Raw genomic sequence first — 19,651 nt, forward strand, 5'->3', positions numbered from 1 at the left:
GCCACTTTTAGAGACTCCTTGCAGTTATATTCCATATGTGGGGCTTCAGTGACAGAGCAGAGTCACAGAGGCACTTCTTTTAAAGAATATCAGAAATATGAAACATATATCTAAAAGTTAGTTTGTAAAGGACAAAGCTTGGGTTATGGCTTTATTTGTCTTTCTTAAACTTTATCTCAATATACATGTCAATTATCTGTTCATGCTATGTGTTTCACATCAAAAATAAGCACTTCATGTTTTTTGTGTCTTGAAGCAAAAATAGAAAAAGCATCTCTTAAGTCATTAGAAATTAAATTAATGCATGCATGTTTTTATGCTGTTCTGCTCTCAAAGCACCTCTTCTTGTCATATCAGAGATAACGACAACAGACCTCTTTTTCTCCCTGCAGCTAATGCCATTACATTAGGTTCATTACCCACCATTATTATTTCAGTGAAAATACAAATGAATCACTTGGCTGAAAATAGCAGCACTGTGATCATTACTGTCTGTAGGACCAACAAAGAGGAAAAAAGACAAGTGCCCGAAGGGGAAATTATAGATTCCACTTGAGCCTTGCAAAACAGATGCAGATGAAGGATAAATGCTCTTACATTTGTATCTGGAGATTTGTCATCCTCCCAGATAAAAAAGTACAATAATATTACAGAACATGTTGATATAGCAGCCTTTGGAATAAACATTTAAAAGTTGAGAAGAAAGTCCATTATAGGTTGTCACCATGCAGGTGTGCAGTTCTGCATGTGGTTTATGTGTTTATGTGCAGCTCAGAGTTTCATCTGGCAGTGAAACAGTCACCTGGAGGAAGGAACAGTCCGTAACTTTTGCCTTACTCAGCATTTATAAGCAGTTCACGACATAATTTTATGTCATGCTGGGCTACTATAAAAAAAACATGGTGGATTCTGAGGAAAAGGCCTCCCTCTGTACGTAGATCAGGCCCCTAGTAACAGCGCCGGGATGCTGACAAGCTACATGACTCATCCAGCGATCTTTGCTACTTGGACTGGAAGCAGCAGCTCTGAAGTAAAGTGTTAATAAAGAGGCACTTAGGGTTAGGTTAAGGGTAACATCTTGTTACTTATCAGTAAATCACATTTTCATATGAAATGATTTTTTTTTTAAATGAATGAATGAATGAATGAAAAAGTGGATTATTGCTACTTTGGGCATTAAATTAACTCACCACAAGTGGCATTGTAGCAGAGCTTAATTAATATTCCTTTTAACCAAAATTAGTGCCTGCACGCAGTTTTTAAAAAATGGGTAATCCTGCTAAAAATAGCCTATAGTCTGCCTACCCATTGCCAACAGCAGACAAGCATGTGTATGTGGTGGGGTTCATTTGGTGCGTCTGTTCGATGTCACGGACAGAGCAGAGAACAGATAAACAGTAGAAAGAAGCATGACAGAGGTCTGTGAAAACCTTATGATGGTTACTTCTCTTTTTGTGTCTCTTACTTATTCAGGCTCTCTTTCAAACTTGGTGCAGACTAACTTGAATCAATGTTTAAGTGCTGCTTAGGAGGAAATGGACTGTTTTGTGTTGGCGCGTCATTTCATCTTGCCACTAAAGCAGCTGAAGTTAGTGAGCTCACCCAGGTGTTATGTTCCCATCATTGCTAATCAAAGAATCAGAAACATTTCGCCCGGGTGTGAGTGCAGGTTGTTCACTTTCCCAGTGCATTAAAAAGTCAGATGTAAGTGGGCGTGGGCACATTTTTTGTGCAGTGGGAATGAGGCTTAACTGTTGCCTTAGTGGGTTTGACTTGTGCCAAAGATGGGCGTGGTTATGTAGGTTTCCAATGGAATATGTCTGCTGCTATACGTGTCTCTATGCGCTACTGAGCATGCACGAACAGGGTCGCCCCTCCAACAGTGTATCCAGGCCTCTTAACACATCCATAATTCTAAGGTAATGAAAGCACGTCTTATTTCCAGGAGATTATACAGTAATATAAAGTCATAGTTATGCATGTTACTGTTTCTGCCCGTAGATTTACCTAAATCCTGGACCTTTAATACGGGTTTTAGTGTCTTGTAATGTTGTTTACAGTAAGACCTTAACGTCCCAACAAGAATAAATCTCTGTGTGAGATACTCAGGTTTTGGAGTAGAAATGATTACATTCAATGAGACTGTAACACACACACACACACACACACACACACACACGCTCACGCTCTAAATAGCACATCTCTCATCTTCTTCACTCATCTTCTTCACTCAGGCTGTCAGATGATTCAAATTGATGTCCTTTCTCTGTAATGCAACTGTCCATTTCAGGTTTACTTCAGGAGTTATTTAAGTCACACCAGCTGTACTTTGCTTTCTTCTTGAAACCTTATCTTGACAACCGTTTTTGAGATTGTGGAGCTCAGAACTGCTGCTGCAGCGCCTGTCAAAATACTGGAATATTTTTCTGCCTACTCTTCAGGCTCTGATTTGCCTTTCTCTCTGCACCATTGAGGTTTTACTTTAGGCCATTATCATTGCAGTCAAGACAGGCAGAAAGTAGCAGCGTAATCGTGAGTCGCTCACAAAATCAGTGTTAATAATTCTCCTGTGTATGCACAAGTTGTGAGTCTGGATACAAATGTATATAATAATATTTAATGTACCTTTATTTAATCTTATTATTTCACTGATAGCCCATCAGATGAGAATATCGTAAGCGAAATTGACACAGTAATAATTTATGTTTTCTATCTCATTGTCATCAGTGAATGCATTAATGAAATTACTGATTGATTACTAATTTTAAGTACTTTTTGTGATTAATTTTGCAAATATATGTTTCTCACATTTGTTTGTTTTTTCTATACTTTTGATCAGTTTTCCTTCACACCAGTTGGCTGGCTTATTCTATAGAGTAGATTTAATTAACATCTAATGTTGTTTTTCCTATATTAACACATTTTTAAGTGATTTATTCTGGGAAATTTTTGTTTTTATTACACACATTAATGAAAAACAGTGCATTAATCATGTAAAAAAAAAAAAAAAACCCAACAAAAAACAGGCAAATATAATAAAAACAAAATAACACTAAGAAATACTACTACTAGTAGTAGTAGTAGTAGTAATAATAACCATTATCTAATTAACTTATCAGTCCATTTTTTTTGATTTAGCTCTTTATTAAATTTTCAATAAAAAGACAAACGTCTAGTTTTTTTCTCTAATTAAATCAATTGAGTCAATGTTTTTTTTAACTGTAGTAATTGCTTTTTCCCTCCACAGGTCCGCTCGCGGCGATAGTGCTCTACATCCGTTATTCACCAACCGCTACCAAAGGCACGAAGAAGAAGAGCGGAAGTGGCGTTAAATGTTGACATGGCGTCTCACATGTAAATCAGCGAGCTTCAGAGATTGAATTAAACATCTTAACAGGAGACTTGAAGGTATTTGACCGCATATTGTATTGTAGCTAAATACTTTAACGTCATTGCAGATGGTCCGGTGAACAGCGATTATCCGACAGTTTGGAAACATTTATAAAAGCTAGCTGCACTTTGTGCAACAAAGCTAACCTGCTGCTATGTTAACCGCTAGCTCTAGTTAGCTCTGCTATTTTAGCAGTTTTTTTCGTCTGTGCAGCAACAATAATGTTGTGTTGTTAATCTTTAGTTTTACTTGTTGGTAATCTGTCTGTTATGCCTTCAAACGTTACAGTCCAACACAGCTAAACCTTGTCATTAGTGTCTGTTTCTCTGCAGCCAAACTCGCTGACTGGGCGATTTTAAAATGTTCTGCTTGTTTTTTTCATAACTAACACGCTTTACATTATTCTTTTTTTCCAGGTAAAAGTTATCTAACTGGCTTTCAGACTCCCAGGACCAAAAAGATGAGCACTCAAGTAAGCAATAAATTCAAATGATTTCATATTTACACTAAACATTTCCTCTCTTCGTTTGTTTTCTTTGCGAAAGAACTGAAAGGTGAACTGTTTGTTTTATGTGTTTTCAGTACAGTATTCTTTTCAAGCAAGAGCACGGTGAGTAACATTGCACATAAAGAATGATAACTGTATATAACTTTCACTTATTTTACGAGTTAATGAGGTACTTGTGATTTTCCACAGAAAGTTATGTTATCCAGAACTACTACCACTTCACTTTCCTCTGTTTCAGCCTGTCATGTCTTAAGCTGTTTTTTCAGTCAGCACAAGACAAGCATCTGCCAAAAAATTACAAGAAGAATAATGTATGGCTTGCGATTGTCTTTATTTTTTTTTCTCTCATTTTCATTGAATGCCTTTACAGACTGTTTTCTACTAACAACTCTTGTCTATCTGATGTTCCCGTCGTGCCAACGAGCTCCATTGCTTTGCAAAATCTATTGAAAATACACAAGTGGACACACAGATGCACTACAGAACATGTTCTTTTGTTCTGTTCATGTTCTCACGGTTCATAAACATGGATACTGACGTGTATTTTATATCACATTCACCATACTGCTATAAATCCTCGCTTCATCACCAAAATTTCTATTTATAAAAGGGAATTTTGAATAGGGAAATTTGCTGCTAAATGAAACCTTACAAAGGAGAATTGTGGATTTGTCCTTAAAACACTTAAACAATTCTGCTAGTTTCGTGTATTAAACACTGCTTGTACTCACACTATCATCAGACTCTTATACCTGTGTGTGTTTACTCTCAGCACACGACGATGCCATCTGGACAGCAGCGTGGGGTAAAAGTGAGGCGGATGGATCAGAAACTATCATCACCGGCTCACTAGATGATATGGTGAAAGTCTGGAAATGGTGAGTAATGTTTTTTTAACACTTATCTTCATGACAGTTGCTATATACATTATCCCGACAGTCACTTGTCTAGCTGATGTTTTCTTTCCCAATATTGTGTTTTTCCTCTTCTTTTGTAACATTGGATTAAATCAACATTTAGATTAGATTTCTATATCAACCCACTTTTTTAAGAAATGTGAGTGATTTTTTTGGGTGGTAATTTATTTTTCATGAAAAATCTAACACAAAAACACTAATAGATAACACTAATTTACAAAAAAAACCAAAAAAACACTAAGCTATAATAATAAAATGGAGATTATACATCTATCTGGATCTGGAATGTCTAACAATCTAATTTAAGATCCCAAAAGTGAATTCAACAGTTCATTTGCATTGTAGAAATACAAATCTGCAGCACTGATATAGTCAGGTGCCACACTTGTTTTGTCTCTTGTCTTTTCTTTCACCCAGTTTCTCCTAAATCTTTGTCAAATCTGCCACAAAAAATAATTAAATTTGATGTTTTGAGAAAATAATTCAATAGTTAGATCGGACTAAGTCTGCCCAGTTTTTGTTGAATTAGTAGTTAGTTAAAAAAATATTTCAGGCACTTTTAAGAAGTTTTCATCCATGTCAGCTTAAAAGTTGAGCTGAGCTTTTTTGACATGACAAGACCAAATAATGTCAAACTGTTCCTGCAGGTCAGATGAGAAGCTGGAGCTGCAGTGGACTCTGGAGGGACACCAGCTGGGTGTGGTGTCAGTGGACATCAGTCACAACGGAGCCATTGCTGCCTCCAGCTCCCTCGACGCTCACATCCGCCTCTGGGACCTGGAGTCTGGAAAACAGATCAAGTCCATGGACGCCGGACCAGGTATCACCGCACCTCAGAGGATCAGTGATATTTTGTGTTGACTTGGTTTGTATTTGGTGGTAGAATAGTGCTGTGAGTAAAGAGGTAGTGCTTCCCTCAGCTCTACATCTGACTAAATATTATATTTTTCTTAGTCATTATTCAAGGCTTTAACATACAAAATTAATAATTGACTGATCAAACTGATGACGGACTGCAACATTTTCACCTACAGTCAGCATTTATGTATTTCTTGTTAGTTTGAGATACCGTGTGTGTAACCTGACATCACCAGACCCAATCACAAATGCGTGTTTGCATCTACAAGAACAAATAAAACATGAGCTCATCGTTACAGATTTTTCTCGTTTCCAGGCTGCTGCGTGTCCAGAGTAGAAACAATTTGTCGATTTAGCGATTAGTTGATTGACAGAGACATGATCGGAAACAATTTTGATAAGATGATTGATTTGATTAGATTAATCATTTAAGTCAGTTTTCAAGCAAAAACACAAAATGATGATGGTTTTAGTGTTTCATTTGCGAGAATTTATTGCTGCTTTTTATCTGATATTGTAGTAAAGTGAATGTCTTCTGAAGTTTTGGTTTGACCATTTGCTTCAAGAAATGTCACTTTTTGATATTTTCTGAAATTTATTGGTAACACATTTTTGAGGAAATAGTCGTCTGAGTGAGGGATTTTGAAAAGAATCATTTGTTGTAGCCATGTTTTAGTTTTAGTATTTTTTGGCTGGATTTCAATGTTACAGATATTATTTCTATTTTTCAGGCATTAGAGAATTCCCTTTCTAGAGAATTCCTGATGCCTGTATCTAAACACAATTTGAAATATCTTCTGATAAACATGTAACTGATTTGACCTTGATAATGTGGTCAGCTGTGTCATATTGAGTGGTCAGTCGCTGCTTTTTAACTGTCTCATAGGCGACACTGGAATAAGGTCACTACAAAAGGAAGTTGTCACCCAGTTTAGTATTAAAACAAACCTGCAGGAGATGACATCTTGTCTGTTCTGCTGTGTACCACAGCAGCGTGATCTATTTTTTACTCTCACCTTTCAGAAACCTCACACCCAGAAATGTCTCTGTTGTTTTGTATCTTGAACCAAGCTGTACTTCATCTAATGCCATGTCACCTTCCATTAGTGACACTCTGTTTCACCCAGTGGTTGGTCTGGGTCAGTGGATTTAAGACCTTGTTTTCCTCTCTTGGGACACTGTATTTTGCTATATTTGGAGTCTTGAGAAGTGAATTGTGCTAATGTAAAATCTTTGTTCTCTTTTTAGTTTGGTGGTTTTATGTTATAATTTTTAGCACATTCGCGCAAGAGTGACTGAACATAGCAGAAAGTAGGTTTGATGATTAAATGCGTTGGTTAATACAGTGGATGTGCTACTCCAGCTTGCTATGTCAGTATCTTTAAGTCATTTCTGAAACCAACTATTTATCAAAAGGCTTTCCTTTAATTTCTCTTATTACATTTGTATTTATTTATCAACACTTAATTATTTTTGATTGAATATTATTACTGAACTTTTTTTCTTTTTCTTTTTTTTAATTCTTAAATTTTGAGTTCATTCTTGGCATTGCACTTAAGTCTTACAGTGCAGTATATTAACTTTAAATTCACCCCTTTTTTTGTTTTACAGTTTCCTTGGTGTTTTTAATCATTGTTATTCATTTATTGCACTTTTTGTAGCCTGATTAGTCAAACATGAACTGCATATTTTATTGTTGTGCTTAATGTGTCAAGCACAAAACGCTGGTTTTGAATTGCTATTCTAAAAACTTAATGAAGATTATTACACATTTAAAAAAAGACATTTTATATATGTGACAAATAGCATCAAAAAATGTGTTTGATAGAGAGAGGGTTGTGAAACTAAACATTTCCACGACAAAAATCAGTTTAATTTGTTAAACCCACCCTCTCTGTCTTTCTGCTCTCCTCTCTAGTTGACGCGTGGTCGGTCGCCTTCTCCCCAGACTCTAAATACATCGCCACGGGAAGCCATCTTGGCAAGGTCAACATCTTTGGTGTGGAAAGTGGCAAAAAGGAATATTCTCTGGACACTCGAGGAAAATTCATCCTGAGTATAGCTTACGTAAGGAACCATAAATTGTCCTTCATGTCAGCTGGATGGTGGCTTCTTGAGCTCAGAGCCTCTACAGACTGTAACCTCACTGTCTTGATTTTACGATAACTTATCTTGATTTGTGTTTCTTCTCATTCACCAAGGTTTCCTCTTGCTTTAACTCTTAACTCTTTATCTCCAGGTCCAAAGGTTGTGTTTAAACGTTTAGAATTCAGTATAGCTCATCTCTACATTCAAAAGTTGTCCTTTTGTTTTGCCCCTTAGAGCCCTGATGGAAAATATTTGGCCAGCGGAGCCATTGATGGAATCATCAACATCTTTGACATCGCCACTGGAAAGCTGCTTCACACACTGGAAGGTAAATTCAAATATTAATATGCATCATTGAAGTTATACATGATGGATCTAGTGTTGATACTAGTGATTATTTTCATTATCAATACTGTGATAATAAAATGTTTTTTTCCTATTAAACATAAGAAATAATGAGAAAATATCCACCACATGTTTTTAGAGGTCAAACAGATGTCTTCAGTTTGCTTTTTTGGTTTAACTTACTGTTAAAAACTCAAAGATATTCAGTTAACAGTCGACATAAAACAGAGAAAGCTGCAAATTCTTCCAATTCAAAAGCTGGAACAAGTACATCTGTAGCCTGATTTTTGCCCTATAAAAGACTTCAGTTAAGCAAAACTTTAATTTTTTTCCACTTTTTCTTATTTTATTAAAAAATCAATTATTTCTACTCATCTTTTTTTTTACTAGAGGGGTCTGACAGACATGTTGAAAAAGTGAGATTAAGACTGAAGATATGAAGCCAGATAGAGCATAACTGAAATTATGAAAAAGTGTTAAAAAAAAAAGTACCTTGAACACACACTCACATGTGGAGAAGTTTTTTTTCAGCTGTCCACTGTGACATATTTAAAATGTTTCAGTAAATAAATCTAAAACATATTGTAGTATACACAAATGATTTTACTATTAAGGAGGCAGATTTCCACATTCAAGACCGCAGCCATAAAACCTGAGAAAAACGATAACTGACTGTCTGTTTCCTTTCTCTTCAGGTCACGCCATGCCGATCAGATCCCTCACGTTCTCCCCCGACTCCCAGCTCCTTGTCACAGCCTCCGACGACGGCTACATCAAAATATATGACGTGTGAGTTCAGCTGGCAGCTCGTGAATCCTCTTGCCGATCAGTTTTTGTTCTTAGTGATATGAGAGAGCTGTTTCCTTGCCAATGATGCTCACTGTAAATACGAAAATAGGATGTATACACACTGAACAATGGAGGGAAGGGGTGCTTGTTACAGATGTGACAAATTGCAATCACACAAATAAACAGTACAGGACAGGGTTGTCCAAAGTTTTTTGAACGGGGTCCAGACTAGATAATGTGAAAATACCTAGAAGCAGGCTGCTTCACGCATCGTACGAGTTCTTAAAAAAATAGCATACAAATGACACAAATGCTTTTTCACCTTTAAGTGAAAATGATTTAACTTTACACCTCTCCTGAAAGCAGCAGCCCTCGCTGTCGACTTTGTTGTTGTGGGCATGCCCGCTACCTGGTAGGAAATATCTGGTGTCAAGTAACAATTAGTTTGCTTTTTTCTGTCTTGTCGATGAAAACACATTCGCCCATAGGTTCCTTATTGGTGCATGTCTACAGAGCGTACAATTTTCCTGTCATTGTTAGGTGAATGAAAATAAATGCAAAGTGATTTTGCTTGATTAACCAGTATTGTGTATATCATGTAGTATATTTTGTAAGACAAGGCGAGGGCTGTTCGAAATCAGTCTCAGGGACACAATTGGCCCGAGGGCCGGACTTTGGACATAACTGGTGCAGAAGGAGAAAAAGAAAGAAGCATTTTTGTTTGCTCTAATAATCTTTCAGCGACTGTTTTGCAGACAACATGCCAGCCTGGCCGGCACTCTGAGTGGACACGGATCATGGGTTCTTAATGTCGCCTTCTCCCCAGATGACACCCATTTTGTCTCAAGGTAAAATGAAAATACCACAGATTCAAGTTTCTATAAAACAGAGGAATAGTTTTTCTGTACTGCTGCATAAAAGCTCATTTTACCACCTGAAGCAAATGTAGATAAACCAAAACAGACCATGCCATACATTAAAGTATAGCGGCCGGTAGTTGTGAGCTGTAAATCTGCCTGACCGTGAGAGTTCAGCAGACGCCTCTCCCTCTCATCTACTTTCTCATGCCTTCACTCCTGTTGTGTGAAACCGCTGTCAGCTGAAACTGTTTTTCAGACAGTTTCCAGTTCACTGTGCCAAAACAAACTGAGCAGGTCAGCCAGACAACACAGTGTTTGCTCCTAAGATATACTGTTAAAACATATCCTCTCTCCTCTGCTGCTCTCAGCTCGTCTGACAAGAGTGTGAAGGTTTGGGACGCCAGCTCCAGAGCGTGTATCAACACTTTCTTTGACCATCAGGACCAGGTGACAAAGATAACCCTGTATCTCCTCACTGAGTGTGTTTGTAATCAGATTCAAAGTGAAAAAATCCATCTGCAGTAGGTGCTGATGTGTTGGACGGGAAATCAATATGGCGTGGCCTCTCACATGAACTTCTGACGTTTCAGCTCGAGCTAAACCAATAAACCTGGCTGTCATTAGATCCCTGGTTGCAGACGCCTGTGGGGAGGTTGATGTGTTCTCCAGTAAAGCCTCTAAATGAAATATCAAGGCTCCTCAGAAATCAGAGGCTGCGGACTCTGCCATGTTGTTTAAAATTAATTGCTCCGCTTTGAGTTTCTCTTCTATTAAGAGTCACAGTGCGTATTTACACAGCGAGCAGCATTACTGCATTGATTATTTTGGGAGCTAAAACTTTAGCTCTGTTTCCTCTATGATGTTTATAACTACAGTTTTTAGTTTAGCTGCTTTTAAATGTCACACAAGATTTGCTGCAGTGACATAACTCTCAGCAGAAAAAAACACTCGCTTTTCTAATTTGCTCAATCCACCATGTAAATATGGACAGGTGCAGGCATATTTTGCTATTAAAGGGAAACACACCTATGATTAATTAGGCCCCTTGTGCTTTAACTTTGCGCTTAGATTATGTTCCTTTTAACTTACAAAAAGTGGAGTTGGACACGTCCTGAATGCACCTCTGCCATGCGCTCTAGGCCACACACTATGGATTGTTTAAATAAGGGGCTGTTTTGTTTCGCCTTGTAAATTTTTGTAACAGTTTTTGATAGAAAAAGTTCCGATACTGTCATAGCAATCCTCTTTTTAGTTGTAGGTATACTGTTTTTTCTGAAGTGTGGATACTGGCAATAGGATTACACTTTACAAATGTGACTCTAATCCTGTCCCCGTCCCTTCTGTTACTGTCAGGTGTGGAGTGTAAAGTACAACAGCAACGGCTCAAAGATCATCTCAGCTGGAGACGACCGTGCCATCCACATCTACGACTGCCCCATGTGATGGACAGTGTCCTGTGCAGGCTAAGAGAGCAGAAGATCTACAGAGCTGCTGTTTACTCAAATCATGGAGATGAAGTCAGTAATTGGGGGAGGGAGGGACAAGTTGTAAATGTGCTGGGTTTTTTTTTTTGCACTGGCCCACTACGGTCAAATAAATCGGTTGCTTTTTTTTAACTTACGTTTCTATCATATTTCTTGCTTGTTTATATTATATTAAATTGTTCTTGTTTATGGGCTAGGCCCTTGACACAAGCCGTAATTTATCATTCAGCATTTTGATTTAGATAGCAAAGCGTATAATTTTATATGAAGTGTCTTGAGGTTTTAGATAAAATAAGTTTTAATAAGATTTGGTATGGAGCCCTGGAACAGGCAAAAGGCAGTAAAAGATGATCAGATGAGTCAAATGACAGCATAAAAACACATTTAAAGCTCATTACTTCTTAAACCTCCAGTGTGTTAAAAATGTTTTCCTTTCAGAAGAAAAAAAAAACAAAACTACTCACTTTACTCATTTAAAAGCCAAGTGCCATCTAGCTCCATTGGAAAAGGGCAGTCATCTCTGCGGCCGATATCTCCAACACTCAGCAACTCGTACCAAAACAATCTCAACTGATTAAGGGGAAGAGGACAAATATGTATTTTTGATTTTGAACTGTCCCTTTAAATTTCTGACATGTCTGATAATTGATGACTTTACTTGTAGCATTTTGTCAGTTTTGTGGCTTCATCATTCAGAGTAATAATTTGGAAATCTGGTAAATTGAGAACATTTTGGCAAAAACAGTACAGAATTGCCTGTGTTTCAGCGACAGTGTGTCGCAGATGAAGTATGATGTAGTTCTCCCTCCAGTGGCCCAGCAGGTGAACTGCAGCCTCATGATATACTGATTTTGTAACACATGGCAGGTTTGTTTTTTTCTTCAAAGCAACATTATGCAACTTTTTTGCATATCTTTACAATTTATAGATAATACAACTAGTCACAGACTTTTGCAGTGATTCAAAATTCTTTATTACTTTTCATCAAAGGTCCACAAGTTATCCAAACACATCAAACTGTATTTTTAACAATTCTTTGATAATACAGGTGTAGTACTTCTTCCATACAGGCAAGAGTCCATTAAATTTGCTTTTTTAAGAAATTAATCACATCATTTCGGATACTGAGGTCAATCATTCGTATTCACTTGAACATCCTGTTGTACAAACTGAAGAGTGCCGTTTGTATAACAGTTAGAAAAAGAAGGGCAGAGAGGGTCAAACCTCACTGAGGTGTGTTTTTGGGCAGTGATAGTCATCTCTACATGCGGCCTTGTTGCTGTACCTCACACTCTTGAAAGGGATAGTCCGAATGTGTGAAGTGGGGTTATATGAGGTACTTATCCATCATCAGTGTATTACCTAAAGTTGATGGCGGTCTGCACGCTCCCAGTTTGGAGAAGCAGGCAGGAGTACTGACACAGTAACTAAGCAATGTACTGCTGTGGATATAGCAGCAGCAAAATGTATTTTAGACACCTAAAAATGTCAATATCAGTTATTTTTTGTGAGACACAGACTTTACACATAATAAGTGCGCTTACTGCACATGCCTCAGTCTCCAGTCTGATCCAAAACACTACAGTGAAGCCAGCCGCAGAAGTTAACCACCGTGAAGGTAGTTTTAAGTTGGATGTTTGACAGACAATTAACTTAGGACTTTCACCAGATGTCGACAGTAGGAGGACAGTGAGCTCAACTCCCAGCCCTCCCATTAACTGCCAGGGGCTTTCATGAGCAGTCAATAGTACTATGACTAGAACTGTTTGCGTGTCTGTGAACACAGCTGTCCGCAGACGCTCACTTTGTAAAGTAGCTCAGAGCCTTTAACAATCAAGACAGCAGTAGACCAGCAGCTCCCGCGTGAAGTTATGTTAAATTACTGTTCTTGTCAAAAGAGTCTGGTGGCTTTTAGGTGGCTAAAATACATTCTGCTGCTGCTCCTGTCCACAGCGGTACATTGCTTAGCTTCCGTGGTGGTACTCTTGCCTGCTTGTCCAAACTGGGGGTGTGCCGACTGACATCTACTGTATGTAATACACTGACTATGGATGAGTGTCTCACACAATTCCACTTCCAAAAATCTGTATTATCCAGTTAAGTGGCTGGTGAAATCTGAAGGCAACTTTTGAGCTTGGTGTGATACTTCTGCCTTTACTCTCCCTCTGTTGCTTTAACCAAACAGACTGGCCCAGTGTTGTAAGTTTCCGATGCAGATTTGATCCCCCCGTCATCTGAACAGTATAAATAATGTACAGAATTATCAACAGTACAAGCGCCACGAAATCACTTGATGTGGTTTAAGGCCTGTAATGTTAAATTTGCACCACTTTGAACAGTCCATTTACACACACAGGATCAATCACCAACCCTCACCTGATCAATTTATCTACATTTCATTATTGTGCCTGCACCACTGACTTCAAAGACTGCTGGTAAATAATTGATGTGACACAGCTACACATACATCACAGAAAGCCTTTAAGTACACAAACTTGGGCCACAAAAACTAAATGCAATGTTTGTTGTCCTGTAAGTAAATAGAACAAACAAGTTTTTTAAATATTCTTTTGGAAGTAGTTTAATTTTTATGCTTTGAAAGTATACTAATGTCTTCCATCCAATTTAATGGCATTGCTATAATGCATTAACATCTCATTCTGTCTTTATTAAGGCCAAAACTAATGTGAGATTTTCAGCAGATGTTTCAAACCCCTGCATGAAATGTTCTTTTTACTTGAATGCACACAGACATCAAGCTTGTTTTGCTCTTCAAGTGTTCAATAAGTCAGAGAAGGCATTTGTGTCTCTAGATTTTGGCACATTGAAAATTCTTAAAATTCATCCAGTGATTTACGGCAGAGTAGCTCTGTTTTAAAAACTGAACCCGGCTGGATTGTGAAATCAAAAGGTGCATCACATGTTCACAAGCTTAGGTTGCCTGGTGCAGTTTAAGTATGACACAGTAAAAAAAAAACAAACCCTGTACTGCTACATATCCAGGTATAAAAATGACGCTGGTGCAGTTTTTTCATATTGTTAAAATATACAAAACATTTGAGGCATTAATCAAAAACTATCCTTTAAGAAGCAACTTTCTTCAGTCATCTGTCAAATTTTAACATTTGTCTTGCTTCTTTCAAGATGGGTGAAAATCAGTTCATTGTTTTCAGAGTGACAGTTTTGCAACAAAAGAAGAGGGGGCCAGCAGAAATGGGACAAACAGAGAAAGGCAAGATGATGACACGTGTAACCTTCAAGGTCTGTGAAAGCAGTTAAACAGGTGAGCGGTTTACCCCGAGACTGGACACAGATCTGGGTCGTTCTCTCCTGTGTGAAAAGTTCAAACTACGGCTGTGTGGAGATGAAGCCCGGTTCAAGGCAGTCCTGGTTCCCTCTGTCCTTTCACCAGTGTCTCGACTCTACAAGCTCAGCTCGCAGGCTCAGTCTCTTTAGGGTCTCATATCCCACCACGATGAGCACCGACGTGGGTGTGGAGGAAATGATGCGGGCCGACAGCCCCTTGGTCATCGCCCAGACGCCCTCCTCTGCCAGCAGCTGCTTGAATGTTTCGATGACAGACGATCGTCCCTCAACCTTCAACAGACAGGAGACTGGTAAATCATGTTATTCTGTACTTTATGGTCAGTTTGGATTAAGCCAATAAAGTGAGTAAATATTGGCCTATATAATTACATAAGGGTTAAGGTCAAGTCAGGTTGTCCAATGATATACTTTGTCTAGGTAGAGTTAGCCAACATCTGCAATGAAAAATGTATTTGTATCCCGTAGTTTCCATCCACCACTGAAGAGATACTGCCTCATGGAGCTCCGAATATCAGAGTCTAAATGTCATCTCAAAGTTTTCTCTAAAATGCTCCTAGTAAGTGAACCCACACATTAACTGTCTTTTTTTAATGTCCAAAAAAACCCTGATCGCATTCTCAAATCTTGTAGCGTTTAAGTAGTGCACAGTGGTGTCTTTTACCTGTACTCTTGCTCGAACAACATCCATTGGGTTAGTGATGGTGGAGGCAGTTGCTGCTGCCATTGGTCCTGCCAGAGCCTGCAGAATCAGATGAGGGCAAGTACTTGGTGCCAACAAAGACAGCTGTTCTGGGAACGCAAAGGACATGACAGAAATTTAAGGCCAATATATTTGTGGTTTCAGTCACCCCTGACATGCAGGCAGCAGCTATGAACATCTATTATAAACCACAACCAATAGGGTGTTCACTTACCTGCATAAAAATGATAAAAAGGCCACCATAGTGCACTGTTTGGGATGTATGTGAGTAGCGACGCAACGTAGCCCCTGTAAAATCCCCTGAAACCATCGGCTGCAAATATCTGCACCGTGATGTCACGGGTTTGCCCAAAAGTCAGTTTGCGCTTAGTCGTTGCCAGCATCATTTTGGGTTTGGCCTTGAAGCGAGTCAGGTGTTCCCCCTGTCCCTGCATCATCAGGTGTTGTGACACCACGTCTATGGGCACAGTGATGGTCTGAGCCACCAGGGAAGCTGACCCTCCAGCCACCACCGACTTCACCGTGTTGCTGGGTGAGTACTGGGACACATACTTGCGCACCAGTTCATAGGTAGTTATATAAGCTTGTCCTGAGATCAGGGTGAATGTATTGACCATGAAGCCACGGTAGAGGCCTCGCACGCCTTCCGCTCGCAGGATCTTGCAGAAAGCATCAAAGGTGCCGGAGTACAGGGTCTTCCCCTTCTGCACCTGGAGCCGAGTGCGGATAAGGCTGGCCGGGTAGACCGTGGCCCTGGTGGTCAAGGTCATGAATACACCCAGGGAGTAGAACTTCCTCTTGTCCAGGTCCTCCCATTCAATAATTTGGATTGCACCTTTCTGCTGCATGGTGCCGGCTAGGGCAGCGCTGCCCCTAAAGCCACGTTTTCGTATCAGCAGTCATCTGCCCTCCGACTGCCATAACACCTGCAAACAATAACATTTACCATCAGTAACATTCTGCAATCAGATGTAAGTCTTTTGCTCTTGCACGATGGACATCCCATCTAGGTCTACAACTAAAAATTATTTCCATTTGCAATTAATCTGCCAAAAAAATGTTCTCACTTAATCGATCAATCGTTTGGTCAACAAAATGTCAGAATGCAGTAAAAAATACAAAAGTTGCAATATAGCTTGTTTTTGTCAAGTACCAGCGCAAAACCCAAAGATTTGAAATGAATGGTGATACAATACATGCAAATGCTGCATGCAGCATTGCATTTGAAAAGCTGGAACTGAGGATAAGTGAGTTAGGCTAGTTTCTTGAAATATGACACAAAATGATTAATCAATTACCAAAATTGTGGCCAGACGAGCGACAACGATGAGTGACAGTGAGTACACTGATTATAAATTAATAATTTCACACATTTTTCAGGCAAAATGTGAAAAAACATTTGCTGGTTCTCAACCTCCTGAAATGTGAAAAATGTCTGCCTTTCATTGGGATTTGGATTGTAAGTGGGACAAAAGGAGCAATTTGAAGATGTCGCTTTGGGATTTTGGAAATTGTCATTAGCATTTTCACAATGTATTTTGACAAACAACAGACAACTGATAATGAAAATAACTGTTAGTTGCAGCCCCAGTTGACAATTTATGTTCTGCTAATTGATTAATCATACAACTAAAGCTGGCAAGGTGTTTTGGTGATCTTCTGTTTTTGTCACCACATTGTTACAATACTCACTTTTGTTAACGTTTTTTATTACATACATACTTCCTCAGTAAGTTCAAAAACAGTTCCATATTTAACCTTGAATTTAGTGAATCATCACATTAACCAGACCAGGTCCTATTTCTCTCGCTTCCTCTCTGCATCCCTGAAGTGAGCAGGCTGATTTGCAACTAGGATGCCAGTTGCCAGCTGGCATGCATATTTTCTTTAAAATGTGTGGTAAAATAAACACAAAATACAGCAATGTAAAGATATACGCCTCTCCTCTAAGCCACAATAAAAACGCACAAGTCCCTCTCCAATGTTTAGTAAATTATTTGACATGTTTCCTCCTTTTTGTTCCACCCCCTCATAAATAAAAAAGTCCCTTGTGCGTACTACATATGCAGGATATCTGAGTACACCGCTGTCTGAATTCCGAGTTCATAAAAGCATTCAATAATTATCTTCAAAACTAAATCAGTGACCCACTGCTGGCTGCGGTAAAATAGGGGAAAAGTTGGAGTTGAACATATGTCAAGACAAAGCTGTTGTAAACGTGTAAGTGCACGAGTCACAATCTGCTAGACCTGACTGACCTGAATGGCTTCCCGTTTATCAGCTAAACATCCACACGAAGAATGCAGAGTTTGGTGCCTCGGGTCGATTAAACACAAGCAACATCACAAAACAGGCTACATATTTAACTTTATACCGTGCGTTACCTTTAATGCTATACGAAAATACGGGACAAAGAGTGTAAGTTTGACAGCATAGACTAGCCTGCTAATGATAAGTACAACTTTAGTGCAGCTGGTATGCAAAGCATTAGAGCCAGTGCGATCGACAGCAAGATAAAAAACACAACAACCCTGATTTAACCTTACCGATATCGTTATCAACACATTAGCAGAGAAGTACTTTCATAACACTAGGATGTCTTATCAGCCATTTTCATTGTTGTCTTCTGCAGCCGCTGGTGAAGAAAAGGGGGAAGCGCCGCACGTGCAATGTCACACAGTGTCCTCGCGCTGTGTGGTAGTTAGCTAACAACAAGGCTAATACTTAGCCAGCCGAGGGGGAAATAAGTCAGCGATTAACGCGAATAAACCGATTAAACTTACCTGTTAGGGGGTCATGCAGCTCCGGTTCACCTCAATGTCCACGGTGACAGTTAACTAATACGGCCTGCTCTGCTGCAAGGTGGGTCATGTCTTCCGTCCATTACTGCTGCGAACAAACAGTCAAAGGTGAAAGGTCATGGGTTGTGTTCAACTGCAGCGTTACTGACATCACTAACTTTTTCATTTAAAAACGAGGTCTTACATAGTTTTGTTTTCCATGTGATTTCTGTAACGTTTTTTACTTAGCAAGTTAACGTTAGCGGTTTGTTGAATTTGACAGTGATGATACATTCAGGGCCTAATGTTAAACGTCGTAATTTCAAGCAACCAGTGAGCAAACAAAGTATTAAATGGCATTTTAGCTGGAGCTTCGACCAGGGCCGTCCATAGACTTTTGGGGGCCCTAAGCAGAATTTCGTTTTTTAATTATCATCATTATTACAGTGGTCTTTGATATACTAGGATTTGAAGTACATTTGTGGCATTCCTTATGATTTCTTACGATAAACTTCTCATTTGAAGTAAAAAGGTCTATATAAAAAATATGCAACTATGTATCAATTAGTCAGAAATAGTCTTCTCAAAACCATCTTAATCATTAAAATGCTTCTTAACTGTTAATGTATCAGTAATAACAACAAAATAAGTTAATGATGATCAGACTGACAGGGACACTCCTGCTGCATAATAAGTAGTTTGGATACTGTTAAGTACATTTTGCTGACGATACTTGATATTTTTACTTTAGTGGGATTTTGAATTTATAACTTTCACTTATTAGAGTATTTTTATATTATGACATTTTCACACACACCACTTTACACTGAGATACAGATAACGCTGTATATTTACATTGCAAGCTATTCCTTGACAGTTTGCCAGTATTGCATACCTTAATTTAAGTTAAATATATAATGTAAAATATATTGTATTTAGAGGTCACTTTCAGAAAGTGATACAGTTTTTTTAATATTACAAGAGCCATGCCTTATTATGTACTCACATGCCTGCATGGTCTGATGTTTTAAATCTCATTCTGCAAAGTAACAGACCCAGTAAAGAACAGTCAGATAGATGTGTAGTTGAGTAACAAGTACACTATTTCAAAATTTATCAAATGGTGGTACTTGACTGAACTATGATTAGTAGCTCAAAATTGTGTCGAAGTACAGTACCGGAGTAAATGTACTTAGTTAAATTCCAAACATTGATATTTGTAATGCAGAGATTTAAAACTAATAAAAGAATGCAGGTTACACATGCCAGCATAAACATCTGATTACCAAACAGCAATTTAACAAATACTTTACTTTATACATACCTTATACCTTTTACATACCATACCTTTCAGACGTTAACTCTTGCTGTACAAGCTACAAGAACTGCGATTTTTATAAGACACTTTGCAGTTTCATTTTTGACCGAGGTCCCTTAAACGCGGCACATATACTGTCGGGCAAGGCAGCTGTCACGTGGGACCTTTCCAGCTGCATTTTTAAAGTCCCAGGCAGGAAACATGTACGGTCATGTTCATATATAAAAGAATTTAGTTACAAACTTTGGCAGACGTTTGAAATGATAAAATAGAAATTCAATTAAAA

The 19,651-nt window shown here is 38.5% G+C and overlaps 2 protein-coding genes across 5 annotated transcripts; one reads left to right on the forward strand and one right to left on the reverse strand.

The window, feature by feature from the left end:
- Positions 1-3,298: 3,298 nt before the first annotated feature.
- On the forward strand, positions 3,299-11,376 carry wdr61 (WD repeat domain 61). The gene is made up of 11 exons (XM_042496780.1): positions 3,299-3,408; positions 3,808-3,863; positions 3,974-4,001; positions 4,672-4,777; positions 5,464-5,636; positions 7,593-7,741; positions 7,997-8,090; positions 8,803-8,896; positions 9,652-9,744; positions 10,125-10,203; positions 11,110-11,376. The coding sequence occupies exons 2-11, from the start codon at positions 3,852-3,854 to the stop codon at positions 11,197-11,199; spliced, it is 918 nt and encodes a 305-aa protein (XP_042352714.1). The 5' UTR covers positions 3,299-3,408; positions 3,808-3,851; the 3' UTR covers positions 11,200-11,376.
- A 2,242-nt stretch (positions 11,377-13,618) lies between these two features.
- On the reverse strand, positions 13,619-18,340 carry slc25a44a (solute carrier family 25 member 44a). 4 transcript variants are annotated; one of them, XM_042496782.1, is made up of 5 exons: positions 18,253-18,340; positions 18,051-18,153; positions 15,482-16,193; positions 15,229-15,356; positions 13,619-14,837 (listed from the first exon to the last, which is right to left on the reverse strand). In XM_042496782.1, the coding sequence occupies exons 3-5, from the start codon at positions 16,113-16,115 to the stop codon at positions 14,646-14,648; spliced, it is 954 nt and encodes a 317-aa protein (XP_042352716.1). In that variant the 5' UTR covers positions 16,116-16,193; positions 18,051-18,153; positions 18,253-18,340; the 3' UTR covers positions 13,619-14,645. The 4 variants fall into 4 exon arrangements, with proteins under 4 accessions (XP_042352716.1, XP_042352717.1, XP_042352718.1 ...); XM_042496783.1 differs by having other exon boundaries at positions 18,051-18,156; positions 18,253-18,305; XM_042496784.1 differs by lacking the exons at positions 18,051-18,153; positions 18,253-18,340 and adding an exon at positions 17,814-18,026.
- Between the last annotated feature and the right edge of the window lie 1,311 nt (positions 18,341-19,651).

Source organism: Plectropomus leopardus, chromosome 11 (assembly GCF_008729295.1).
Source record: "Plectropomus leopardus isolate mb chromosome 11, YSFRI_Pleo_2.0, whole genome shotgun sequence".
In the NCBI taxonomy this organism is placed as follows: Eukaryota; Metazoa; Chordata; class Actinopteri; order Perciformes; family Serranidae; genus Plectropomus; species Plectropomus leopardus.

Excerpts from the sequence above, each read along its gene's own strand:
- wdr61 (XM_042496780.1), top strand. Across the intron at positions 4,778-5,463 it reads ATGGTGAAAGTCTGGAAATG|GTCAGATGAGAAGCTGGAGC; the intron begins GTGAGTAATGTT and ends CTGTTCCTGCAG. Across the intron at positions 8,897-9,651 it reads TACATCAAAATATATGACGT|ACAACATGCCAGCCTGGCCG; the intron begins GTGAGTTCAGCT and ends ACTGTTTTGCAG.
- slc25a44a (XM_042496782.1), bottom strand. The coding sequence starts at position 16,115 with ATGCAGCAGAAAGGTGCAATCCAAATTATTGAATGGGAGGACCTGGAC. Across the intron at positions 15,357-15,481 it reads TTTTTATCATTTTTATGCAG|AACAGCTGTCTTTGTTGGCA; the intron begins GTAAGTGAACAC and ends TTGCGTTCCCAG. Across the intron at positions 14,838-15,228 it reads TTGTTCGAGCAAGAGTACAG|GTTGAGGGACGATCGTCTGT; the intron begins GTAAAAGACACC and ends TGTCTGTTGAAG.